The sequence below is a fragment of the Staurois parvus genome, unplaced genomic scaffold (assembly GCF_062004578.1).
Source record: "Staurois parvus isolate SC_StPar_1 unplaced genomic scaffold, SC_StPar_1.0 ptg000235l, whole genome shotgun sequence".
In the NCBI taxonomy this organism is placed as follows: Eukaryota; Metazoa; Chordata; class Amphibia; order Anura; family Ranidae; genus Staurois; species Staurois parvus.
The window spans coordinates 9,620,873-9,633,578 of NW_028318031.1; the positions used below are offsets into that span (position 1 = coordinate 9,620,873).

At 38.5% G+C, this 12,706-nt stretch overlaps 1 protein-coding gene across 1 annotated transcript in view; it reads left to right on the forward strand.

Moving 5' to 3' along the window:
* The first annotated feature begins 6,550 nt into the window (after nt 1-6,550).
* Nucleotides 6,551-12,706, forward strand: part of CLDN16 (claudin 16) — a 56,555-nt gene continuing 50,399 nt past the window's right edge. Inside the window, exon 1 of the mRNA XM_089680179.1 lies at nt 6,551-6,709. Coding sequence (XP_089536305.1) covers nt 6,551-6,709 — 159 coding nt within the window. The remainder of the gene's footprint in view (nt 6,710-12,706) is intronic.

Genomic DNA, 12,706 nt, shown 5'->3' on the forward strand with positions numbered 1-12,706 from the left:
CTTTTGCATTAATGTTTCTACACTAAATTAGGAATAGTTTGTGGTTTTAGCGCATTCCTTTATTTAAGTTAAAGCACTAAGAAATGTATTTGGTTTCTTTGAGGTGGAATTGCTGCTTTAAAGTATTAAGGGTGTGGCGCTTTTATTACACTTGTGATACCCTCACTCTAAAGGTTTGGGAGCCCAGCAGCCATATTGACAATGTGCTCAGTTGATATAGAGAAAGCATAGAAGATGTTACTGATAAAGTGCATAAGTACAAATTGGTAGAGAGCTTGGAGGCACTGACTGATCTCTAAAGTAAATGTGAACTCTTACTATATGTCTGGCAGGTTTCAAAATGTTGTGGACCTTTGGGAATTAGGAGGTCGAGGGAGGGAAGGGATTATAATGCTGATGTCCTGAATCTTGTGTACAGTCTGTTCCTATTTGCATGCACTATGGTGATAACAGGCTGCAGGTGTTTTTTTCACAGGACATGTTTCTTAATTGTTACTGACTGATATTGCTTTTTAACAGGCTTTTTAAAATGGTAACAACAGTGGAATAAGCCTATGCACTGTAGATCAGTAGAGAAGATTATAGTTTCCCTTGAGAGAGCATGTAACAGGATGCACTTTTGTGTCACAGTTAGCATGTGACACAAAACTGCAAGAACAGTGTGCACCTAAACCACCTCACATTATATCACTCACATTCAATGCACCCCCTCTTCCCATAAATAAAATAAAAGTTAGGTATACAACAATTAGGCCTATTTTCCCTTTTTAAAGCTATTCTGTTGCTGTATCCTACAGTATTCAAATTCTTGTAAAGCCCCATCCTGCACTTTGTCTCTAGTAAATTTGGCACTATCCTTGCTATTTAAAATTGTCCTGCTGCTGGACAATTTTATGTTACTGTGTCATCTGGGGTCTCTTAATTATTGTAGTAAAGCATTTGCCTGTACTGTTCGGGGTCTATTTTTTTTTAAATCTGCATATCATTCATCCAGCAAATCTACATCTACATTTGTTCTGTGCAACCTGGGCAAAAACAAAATGTTCTTTAGGTTATGTCCTCTCCTGGAGAAATGTTCTTTTACTATGGGCAGTAGTAAAATACCACATCATGGCCACTAAATGGAACGAAGGAGCATTGGAAATACCAGGGCCGTCTTTAATATTGATTTGATTCTGGGAAAACAATTTCTTGCCCCCCACCCTCAATGCAGTTTCACTCTCCACCCCAACATTCCTCCAAACAAAACAAACACACATTCATGCATTCATTCATTTGCCCACTCTTCTTTGCAGAACTGCTCAAGTTCAGTTAAATTTGATAGTGACTGTTTGTGGACTGCAGTCTCTAAGTCATTGCACAGATTTTCAATGGGGTTTAAGTCTGAGCTCTGACTAGGCCCTGCAAGGACAGTCACCTTTTTCTCCTTCAACCACTGTGTGGTCTTGTTTGCTGTCTGCTTTGGATGACTGTCATGTTGGAAGGTAAACCCTCTACCCATTAACAACTTTCTGGCAGAGGGCAGCAGATTTTCTTCAAGAATGTGATTTATTTTGCCACATCCACAATAATTAAAAAAGCTTAATTTTCTATGCTGTCTTTTACCACAAGCTTTAAAATAGATAAAGAAAATGTAGTGCAGGATGTAGAAGAAACACACAATGTTTGGGAGGGTATTTTTTTTTCTTGCATAATAGCTTCTCTCCAGTAGCAAAGAATGTAGGTAGAACTACAATTTTTTTATATTTAGTGACTCCATTTGATTTTTTAAAATGAGCATAGTTTTCCTTTAACGATTTACCCAATTAACATTTTAAAACGTTGCTGCATTAAGTATCCCTGTAGTCGGATTTGTTAATTACTGTAAATTTTTGGGTTGAAATACTCTGACGTAGCTATTTGCATAAATCCCATATATAAAGTCACAGCAATATGCATTTTTTAATTTTCTTTCTTTTTATGAAAATTATTACCATAAAATGTATGTACTATAATCTTTCAGATTATGAAAGCACTATCAAGACAATAAATGGAAATAATTATTTGGGGGTGAGATTGAGATATCTCTATTACCTGCCTATGAGGGTTTGAATTGCTGTAGAGGAAAGAATTAGGTAGAGATCAGTGAAACTTCTAATATCTTAGCTGTCTATGAGACATCAAACCGTGGATAGGGTTTGGTACAAACCAGGATTCATGTAAATCCATTACCTCTTCTTTTTTTCCCTTCTTCTAGTAAGAAGGAAATGAAATTGGAATTACAGTATGTTGCATTAGTCCTAGGGATCTATTTTTTCCAGAAAAAAAAGTGGTGTTCACTGGCACTAGAAAGTATAGAAGTTAATTAAATGCCACATAGGTATTCTCCGTAATTACTGCTACACGGTGTAGAGTTTTTTTGTTATATTACAACATGTTAAAAAGTAATTCTTAGGTAATTCACTGTGGTTATGAAATGCATCCTAATGAACATGTTCTGTAATAAAAATATGTCAAGCGTTTCTGCTTGCAGATGTCCGGCTGGGAAAATGATAAAATGTTTCTAATATATCTAAGCTTAAAGTGTTACTAAACACAGACCCCCGCATTCACTCTATCTGGTCTCCCACAGTAAACACAACATGGAAATACAATTATTTTAGTAAATATAAACTGCTAAATACCCTTTTCTCATCAGCAGTTAGAGCAGTCTTGTGACTTCAGCAGAGCACTGGTTAAAGCTTGTAGGAGGAGTGCTCTTTCTGATCTAGGAGGATGTGAAACCCTTGACCCTCTGTCAGGACAGTGCTGATTGGCCCTTGCAATGCAGAGGATTAACCCCTTAGGTTCCACAGTGAATATAACAAGCATGCTTTACTGCATATACAGACTGATTTTACTGTTGTGGGTTTAGTAACACTTTAAATAAGACCTCTGCTAAACACTAGACCCAAAATGAACTCTAAATGCAATTTCAGGGGGAAAAAAACGCCTTTTTAGTGAAATATGTACTTAATGGGTTACTGAACAATGACACAGTGTATTTCAAAAGGTAGGTACATAATAAACCAGTTGCACTCCTGAAAGGTTTTGCCCCCTTCAGGACCAGGCCATTTTTTGCTATTTGGCACTACACTACTTTAACTGGCAATTTTGCTGTCATGGAACACTTTATGCAAATGAGATTAATCAAAATTTTTTCACACAATTAGAGTTTTCTTTTGGTGGTATTTGATCACCAATGAGTTTTTTATTTTTTATTATCTACATGAAAAAAGACTGAAGATTTTGAAAAAAAAATGTTTTCTACTTTTTCTTATAAAACATATAGTGTAATTCCAAACATATGACTACACAGCAGTGTGTCTATGGCCACACTTTAGTTGGATATATCTAGAAGAGCTTTCTTGAAAGTATCCATATACAAAAATGTCCAAAAATGTAAATTGAAGCATCACACCACTGCTTAAAGGTTCACTAAAGGTCAGGGAAGCAATGCAAAGAGCAGCCAACATGTTTTGGCGGTCTGATAAGACCTGTGGTTGTAATCACACTGTATGAAATACTATTAATTGTTCAGTTCATTTATAGTCCATAAGGATGCTTTTTTGGACCCCCCCTCAAAAAAAAAACTTCACTCTTTGGATTGTCCTCCAGATGTTTATGAGCATAAAGTTGTATGCCTTCTAGGGTATGTAAACTCCAACAACCTGGATCATGACCAGGTAGTGGCCATCAAGAGGACATTCTATATAGCTCGTAAGTTGATAGCCTCTCGTTGGGTTTCACCTAACCCTCCTACCTTTGGGGATTGGGAAATTGATAAATACATAATGTTTGAGAAATATACTAATGTTCAACCCCTCTCAGATGATTGACAAAATAGGGAAGAATTGAATAGATGCATCACGTTCTAATTCAAATTTTTAATTTCTAACAAAGGTTGGGTATGTTCTTAGTTCTTAGTAGAGCATGGCCTGTCACGGAGAAGACTCTATTACTTGCTCTGGAATATTTCTGAATATTTTAGAATATCTTTGAATACTTCTGGAAAACTATATGGTAATGAATAAAAAGTACTGATGCTGATATTGCTTTGTGAGGTAATTTGATTTCTGCCTGAATGTTTTTTTTGTTTATCTGTTATAAAAAATTTGTGTACAGTTTGAACAAAATTTGATTAAAAAAAAAAGTTGTATCTGGACTTTTTGGCAGTGGTGTGGCACTTCAGTTCACATTTACATGTTTGTTTAAAAAGCCAAGAAAACCATGGTGTAGAGGCTGTCTGCTCAGGAAAAGGATCATGTACTTCACCATCAATACCATACAATACCAGTACCAATAGGTTAACCTGGTAGGTCTAGTGCTATTTGTCCACTTTCCTCATATAAACTGTCCAGACCACTTAAAGTATAACTAAAGGCAAAGCATTTTTTACTTTTGAATAAAGTGGAGAGGAATTAGAGCACCTGTTAGTTTTTATTGCTGTTTGTACCCCTGTTGGGGAGATTCATTCTCTCTATTTCTCCTGTTTATCTTTATCACTGAAAGTAAAAGTAAAAGAAAATCCAAAATTTTGGGTTGTGCTTAGTACAGGAATAGAGGGCAAATCTTCCAATGGGTGCACCAGTTCTGGTGACCTGGGGTCAACCAAGTGTTCCTCACATTAGAGGGATTTCCTCTCACTTCCTGTTTGGCTAAGGGACAGGAAGTGAAGGGAAATCTCCACAACAGGACAGTCATGGCAAAAAACTGGCTCCCTTACTCAATCCAAAAAAGACAAAAGTCCATCCAGTTCAACCACTGGAAAAAAAAAAAGTTATAATCCTATACCCACACTTGATCCAGAGGAAGGCAAAAAAAACTCAGAAAAGCATGATCCAATTTGCTCCTGCAAGGAAAAAAAATCCTTCCTGATCCCCCGAGAGGCAATCGGATATTCCCTGCATCAACTTTACCTATAAATGTTAGTATCCAGTTATATTCTGTGTATCTAAGAAACAATCCAAGCCTTTTTTAAAGCAATCCACTGAGCTGGCCAGAACCAACTCTTGAGGGAGTTTATTCCACATTTTCACAGCTCTCACTGTGAAGAAACCTTTCCATGTTTGGAGATTAAATTTCTTTTCCTCCAGACGTAAAGAGTGCCCCCTTGTCCTCTGTGATGACATCAGGGTGAATAGCTCTACACCAAGTTCATTATATGAATCACTGATGTTGATACATGTTGATCATATCCCCCCTTAATCTCTTCTCAAGAAAGAATAAATTCAGTTCCTCTAGTCTTTCCTCATAGCTGAGCTCCTCCATGCCTCTTATCAGTTTGGTTGCCCTTCTCTGTACTTTCTCCAGTTCCCCAATGTTCTTTTTGTGAATTGGTGTCCAAAACTGAACTGCATATTCCAGATGAGGTATTACTAATGATTTGTACAGGGGTAATATGATATCTCTCTCTCTGGAGTCTATACCTCTTTTAATACAAGAGAGGATTTTGCTCACTTTAGAAACCACAGCTTGGCATTGCATGCTATTATTAAGTTTGTGATCTACCAGAACTCCCAGATCCTTCTCCACCATTGATTCCCCCAGTTGTATTCCCCCCCCCCAGTATGTATGATGTATGCATATTCTTAGCCCCCAAGTGCATAACCTTATATTTATCAACATTAAACTTTACATGTACTCTTTCTAGTTGTGGTGGCTCTATTCATATGTGCCTAAAGATAACTTAGCTTCTAATCCTGTGACAAGTACTCAGCAACACTAAATAAATTTAATTTCCTTTGCTTATTCTTACAAAATGAGTTTTCCTCAGCCCCAAAATATATTATAGGGATCTATGGGTGTTGATTGATAATCCTGTAAACTTCATATAAAAACCTAGCCTACACTTTTGCATACCAGAAAGTTTGTATTCTGATCTTTAGCCTTTAACAGAAGGAAAAGCGTACTAGATGAAAACAAAGAGAATTTGTCATCATAGAGTTCTGTGCCTGATCAATGCAGAGACAATGGAAGAGGCGATAAAAGCAGTGACTTTAGCACTAAGCAAAAAACAAGCATTGCCATTGAACAGAAATGACATTATTGTCATTGGTTTTATTGTTTGTATGTACGGTACTTGATGTTGTTTACTTTTTAACTAGACTGTTGACCTGGTTTACTGCAAAGTTTCAGCTCAGACTAATGCCTTTAGAATTTTATCAGGCATGTAGCCCAGCTGAACTCAACTTGTCATAGCATAAAACGAATGTACTTCTAAGGCCATGTGGTAGCCAGTCAATAATTAACCAATCTCTGGAATTGGAAAGCCTTTGTTTTTAGTTATCCCCCATCCTACCTCTTCAACTAACCATACATAAATTGTACCTAGATTTCCTGCACAAATGCAATACATCATGACTGATCTTACTGGGTGGTGTTTAGGGATCTGAGGATTTATACCCAAGGAGAAGAACCTACAAAGTACCCTCATTTACTATTTTTCTTCTGCCCTGGATCACATCTATCAATATCCTAATACTGAAATATAGAATAAGCCTGAACCTTAAAAAGCAGTTTGACCACATACATGAAGTCAGCTGAAGGATCCTCCTCAAGTGCCAGTTTTGGTATATTGCGGACCTTGTCCCAGTATGGAGGGGTTTGCCTAGCATTTGTGTCTGCTGGCTTCCTTATTGTGGCAACTTGGACTGACTGCTGGATGGAAAATGCAGATGACTCTCTGGAGGTAAGATGTTTTATGACATATACAGAACTATCCTGCCTTTAGGAGTAAAGTCACTATTTTCAGATCTTGAGCTTTAACGATTTTGAAGCTTTATATACATTAAAGTCACTATTTTCAGATCTTAGTCTTTAACTATTTTAGAAGCTTTATTTACATTAAAGTCACTATATTCAGATTGTAGTCTTTAACTACTTTAGAAAGTATATACAATTTTAATTGATTCTATAAAGTTCTGTATATGTACTGAGTAGTAGTAGACGTGACTGGGCTCATTTGGTAAAGCAGTTCAAAGAGCAATGACAACAAAAAGTGTTTCATAGCACTCAGGCTTTAGTCTTGTGAAATCATGTATCTGTAACAGGGGCGGACTGACCATTTGGAAACTCGGGCACTGCCCGAGGGCCTGGGGTCAGTAGGGGGCCCCATGAGATGCCCCTGGTACCTTTTTCATAGGCTTTTTTGAGTTTGGGAAAGGACACAGGGGCCCCATGATCCCCTATTGCCCGGGGGCCCATGATTTGTCAGTCCGCCCCTGATCTGTAATATGATTTGTGATACTTATATACTGTATGAACATAGTTGGTAAGGTTGAATAAATATGCCAATTCATCCAGTTCAACATGTGTGTATGTGTCAATAACTTTTCCCATATCCTTGTATATTGCATTCATTAAGATGCTCATCTAAGATAATTCCCGCTGACACCATCAATTGTTGAAGGGAGTTCCACATCCTTACAACTCTGACAGTAAAGAATTCATAGAATCCATAATGATATTTTGTTATGGGTTACTGCACTTTATATATCATGCTTTACTTTATGAAATGAGCCTGCATTATTAAACAGTGAGTTTTATTTACTAAATGAATAGACTGTGTATACTTTATAAGACTTCAGGCTTTTGGGTACCCAATGTAAATTGCAGGCACACTTTTTGATGTCTAGGAGACACAGCTGCAGTGTAAAGCCGCTCATAGTAATGAATAGTTATCCATTAGTTGTACGTGGGTATACATTGTGTTTGCATAAACTCATGCATTAGCATAAATCCCTTAAATAAGGCTTTATGGGTACAGGAATTTCGGCAAAATGCCTGTATGTGAGCTTACGCAAGTATACCTGTGTACAGTCATTCATTAATATGGGCGGCTGTACACTGAAGCTTTGTCGCCAAGTGCAGAAATGCACCCGTAATTTATATTGGAGGCTCCAAATCATCCATGTGCATGAGGCTTTAAGCATACGTTCACTTTACAAGGTGGCTGCTTAGGTAGCTTAGTGAATGAGATGAGGTTGTGTTCCCTGCAATCATCCAATCACATGCACATAAAAGGCCTGTTTTTTTCCCTCACACATGATTTGCTATTTAAAGTTTCACCTTATTTACTAAACTAAGTGACTATACACTTTGCTAAATAAACAACGTCTACTCCTTTAGCCATTAACCGCACTATCTCTAAATACAATAAAGAAGCACACTGCCATCAGTTGCATTACATTACCCAAATCAAGATATGGGAGGGATGGTTTAAGTTTAAACAAAAATGGCAGCACAGCAGCTAAATGGTTAGCACTTCCACCTGGCAGCCCTAGAGTTGTTGGTTCAAATCCCAACCATGGCACTACCTGCCTGGAGTTTGCATGTTCTCCCTGTGCCTGTGTGGGTTTCCTCCCACACTCCAAAGACATGCTGGTAGGTTAATTGGATTCTGTCTAACTTGGCCATAGAACAAGTATGTGTATGTATGAATGTGAGTTATGGATCTTAGATTGTATGCTGCTTGAGGGTTAGGGACTGATGTGAATGTACAATATATATATATATATATAGTAATACATTTTAAAAAACAGAAACATGTAAAATTGATGGGTAGATAAAAAGAGTGAGAAAAGGAAGGGATGTTCATTGTTGAGCTGTTGGATATTGCATGGGTGTACTATGCATAGAGGAAATATTAGGTTATTTTTTTTTTTTATTGTCAGTAGTTGGGTGGGGGGTTTGGGTAAGAATTGTGCTCTAAGGTGATGTATATTATAATGCCATATATTTATTGTCTGTGAGAAAATTGAATAAAGATAAAATAAATAATAAAAACATTACTCAAGTCATTGCATGTAATTACAAATAAATATACAGTTGTTTTTTCATATATAGGTAGCCTGTGTTTATTGCTCCCCATTGGCAGCTATTGCTTTATCCAATTGTCTTTTTTGTTATTAAAGTAAAGGACTCTTAGAAAATGTAGCTTTATCTGCTAATTTCATACGTATACACGTTACACGTGCATTTAAATCTACCTTTCCTCTGAATCACGTGAGATTGTACTTAACAGGACGAATGACAGGTGATGAGGAAGCAATGTAAAGCCTTATTTGTGACCTCACTTTTGCCATTAAATGCGCTAAAGGTTCCCTGTTTGCCTATATGTGTAGCGTTTGGTAGGCTTGATGATTGCTACATGTTAGGTAGCAATAATTTTGCCGCGGATGCAAAGGGCAGCACTGCAACCTTGGCCTATTGCAGTTTAAGGGGGAGAGATTGGTGGGCAGTAAAAATGTGCAGTTGAGTTGTGTTTTTATCACATACACACCCTCTTCCTCCTTAAGCTGCCACAGGCCATGTATGCAGCGCTTCACTTTGCATCCCCCAACCGCAGGTTTAAATGAGGCCTAATAAAAACAGTTTGATTTGTCATTTAAGTATGTGTTGTCAATACAACAGATATTTTATTGAGCACAGAATATGGGTTAGCATAGAAACAGCCAGGCCATATTTTTCAATGTTTTTCAAGTAAATAAACAGAGGACTCTATTCTTCAACTTTTCACTGCCCTGGCTTTTCTTTATTTGTCCTCACAATGTAAACATTCGTTCCAAAGAAAGCATAATAATCAAGGAATTTAGAAGTCTGTTTATGTAGTGAGAAGCCTCTCTATAATACAGAAATAATATGAGATCTGGTTGCAAAGCAATTCTTTAGATATGCTTAGGTTCAGTAATGTTAGACTTACTGTATGTCTGGGTGATTTACTAAAGAGACAAAAGCCTAACTGCTGTTTTTTTTTACTTCAGAAAAACTGACATTTTTATTTTAAGTGAAATCAACAATTTTCTTATTTTATAAAAACAATCCATACACATCCACTACTACTACAAACATGTTTACACTTACCTGCTCTGTGCAATGGAGCAGACCTGAACCTCCCCTTCTCGGGTTCCCTGCTGGTGTGCCTGGTTTGTTCTCTCCACTGACTGTGCCCCCATAAAAAGCCACATTCTATGGGGGAACTCATGCAGACTTACTCCTGAGCCTTGCTGTCTGCATCTATAGACACTGGCTTTGACTGGCAGCATTATGCAAGGAATGCATTAAGGTAAAAATGTTTTGGCTTTATAACCACTTAAATGGCTCTGTAATCCATTTTACATCTAATCGTTGCTTACTGTGTTTTTCTGCCTCCTCATACCATCCTAACTGAGCTACCAAGCCTTTTCCCCCCTCACTTCTGCTTGTTAGGAACAAGCAGTGCATGTTAGCTGTGGCCATGTACACTGCTGTATGTACAATACACATCCCAGAGTCCGGTAGCAAATGAGTCTTAGGCTAGGTTCACATATGTGCTGGTGGTGCCTCTACGGATTTGCATGAAAATCCATGCAGCCTCACCACCCGCACAGAGAAATGCGGACCTGATGAGGTGGCACTGATAGGTGGCACTGATATGCAACAATGATGGGCACTAATAGGCGGCACTGATGGGCACTGATAGTCAGCACTGGTAGGCGGCACTGATATGCATCAGTGAAGGGAACTAATAGGCGGCACTGATGGGCACTGATAGGTGGCACTGATGGGAAGCACTGACTTGCAGCACTGCTGGGCACTGATGGGTGGCACTGCTGGGCAGCACTGATGGGCACTGATGGATGGCACTGCTGGGCACAGGTGGGTGGCACTGCTGGGCACTGATCATCAGGGCACTAATCATCAGTGCCCTGATGATTGGTGCCAATCCCTCCTTTTACAATTGCCGGTTATCAGCAGTACTTTCCTCACGCTGTGACAGCGTGAATAAAGTGCAGCAGATAACTGTCAACTGCATTTACCGGTGATCTGCTGTGTCATTGGACACAGCTGATCACATGGTAAAAGATTGATGTGGTTGGCCTTTTACCACCTCACGTGATCAGCTGTGTCCGTAGCACACAGCGATCATGGAGATCGCCAGGTGCATGCCCCCAGGGGCGCATTCTGGGAGGACGTCATATGACACCCTCCCAGAACTGACCGGCCGCAGTGAAACCGTCATTCGGCTATCTGCGGTCAGCAAGTGGTTAAAAAGGTACTCTTAAGAGACGCTGCATCCCAGCTAATCCCTTAGAGTGCACTCTAACCTAATGTATTGTTATCATCATTTATACTGCATTTAACGCTTACCAATATTGTTTATTGCTGATTTACTAACTTACCCTTCTGATCCTAGTTAGGGGTATAAAATCTCATTTTAACATAGGTTTTTCTCTGTCTAGCAGACTGTGTTAGAATCAGCTGTGTGCTCATTTATGTTCAATTAGCCATTTATTTCTAACCCGTATCAATAGATTAAAGTGGAACTTCACAATCTCAATCAACATGGACTATTTTCCAATCCATTAGTAGATAGGGAAGTATATCACCTCTTAGATTGTAAGCTCCAAGGAGCAGGGCCCTCCTTTCCGTCTTGTATTGAACTGTATCGTTGCTGTATTGTCTCCCATTATATTGTAAAGTGCTGAGCAAACTGTTGGCGCTATATAAATCCTGTATAATAATAATAATAATATTTACTTGTTTTAACCTTTTTTATGCATTCCTTCATTTACTTCCTGGTTTTCATGCCTAGGCAAATGATGTCATACATCCCAGGAGTCTTCAGGAGGGGAGGGAGGGTTCTCAGCTCAGCCAATGCTTGAGCTAAGGACAGATGGATTCCAGGAAATAACTGCTACATGAATCATCTACCCCTACTCAAGATGGCCACTGCCCGAAATGCCAGGGGATGTTTTTCAAAATGATTTGTCAACAAAATAAAGCATGGAGACATGGATGGATGGAGGAGTTTGTTTTAACTATTACAAATGAATTATATAGCATTTTTGGTTTGTGATGCAGTGCAGTTCCACTTTAGGACTTTACCATTTCATTTACCAAACGATTGTATGTTTTTTTTACTGGTAGTAACCCACAGCCAGGTTAAATGTATTTCACAATCATGTATTTATCCATGCTTGCAGTGATTTACAGTCAATCATGTGTGCCAGAGGAGCTGAGGTTGTTCTTGGAGTCAAGGTACAGAACAGAGAGCCCAAATTTACCAAGTGGCTCCTTCAGGGGTGGTGCTACAGTCCCTAGTCCCCAGTCCATTTCGGAAGTGAGAAAGGGGGTGTGGCTCAATTCCTACATACAGAGGGACTTTGGAGAGTGAATGTAGCCTTCTTCTAACAGAACGTCAGATCAAAGCAGCAAAAAATGGATTTTGGAGATCTGAAAGAGGCTGAGAGCAATAGAAGGGAATTTTTGAATTAAGCATACAAACTTCAATAGATTTTTTTTTTTTTTAGTTTAGCATCAATTTAAGCTTTACTCTAATATTAGACTTCTTTATTGCAGAAATGCAAAGATCAATAGTGATATGCAAAGTGCAGTAACCTCCCTTAGTTACATCAGTCAGAATAATAAAATAAAACGTGACTGATTTTGGCTTATTAAATAAGCATATGCATAAGACATCAGCCCCAGAAAATTAACCTTGGACTTGAACTTAAAAATCATTCGTTAACACTTTTACACACTGTTTGTGGCTCAGTTTGCATATTGTGTACAGCTACTTAGGGTGGTTAAAACTATATTTTTTTCTAAAATAATAAGGATGTTATACTTACCTGCTCTGTGCAGACATTGCACAGAACGACCCCAACCTTCCTCTTATCAGGGCCCCCACTGGAGCTTTTGGCTC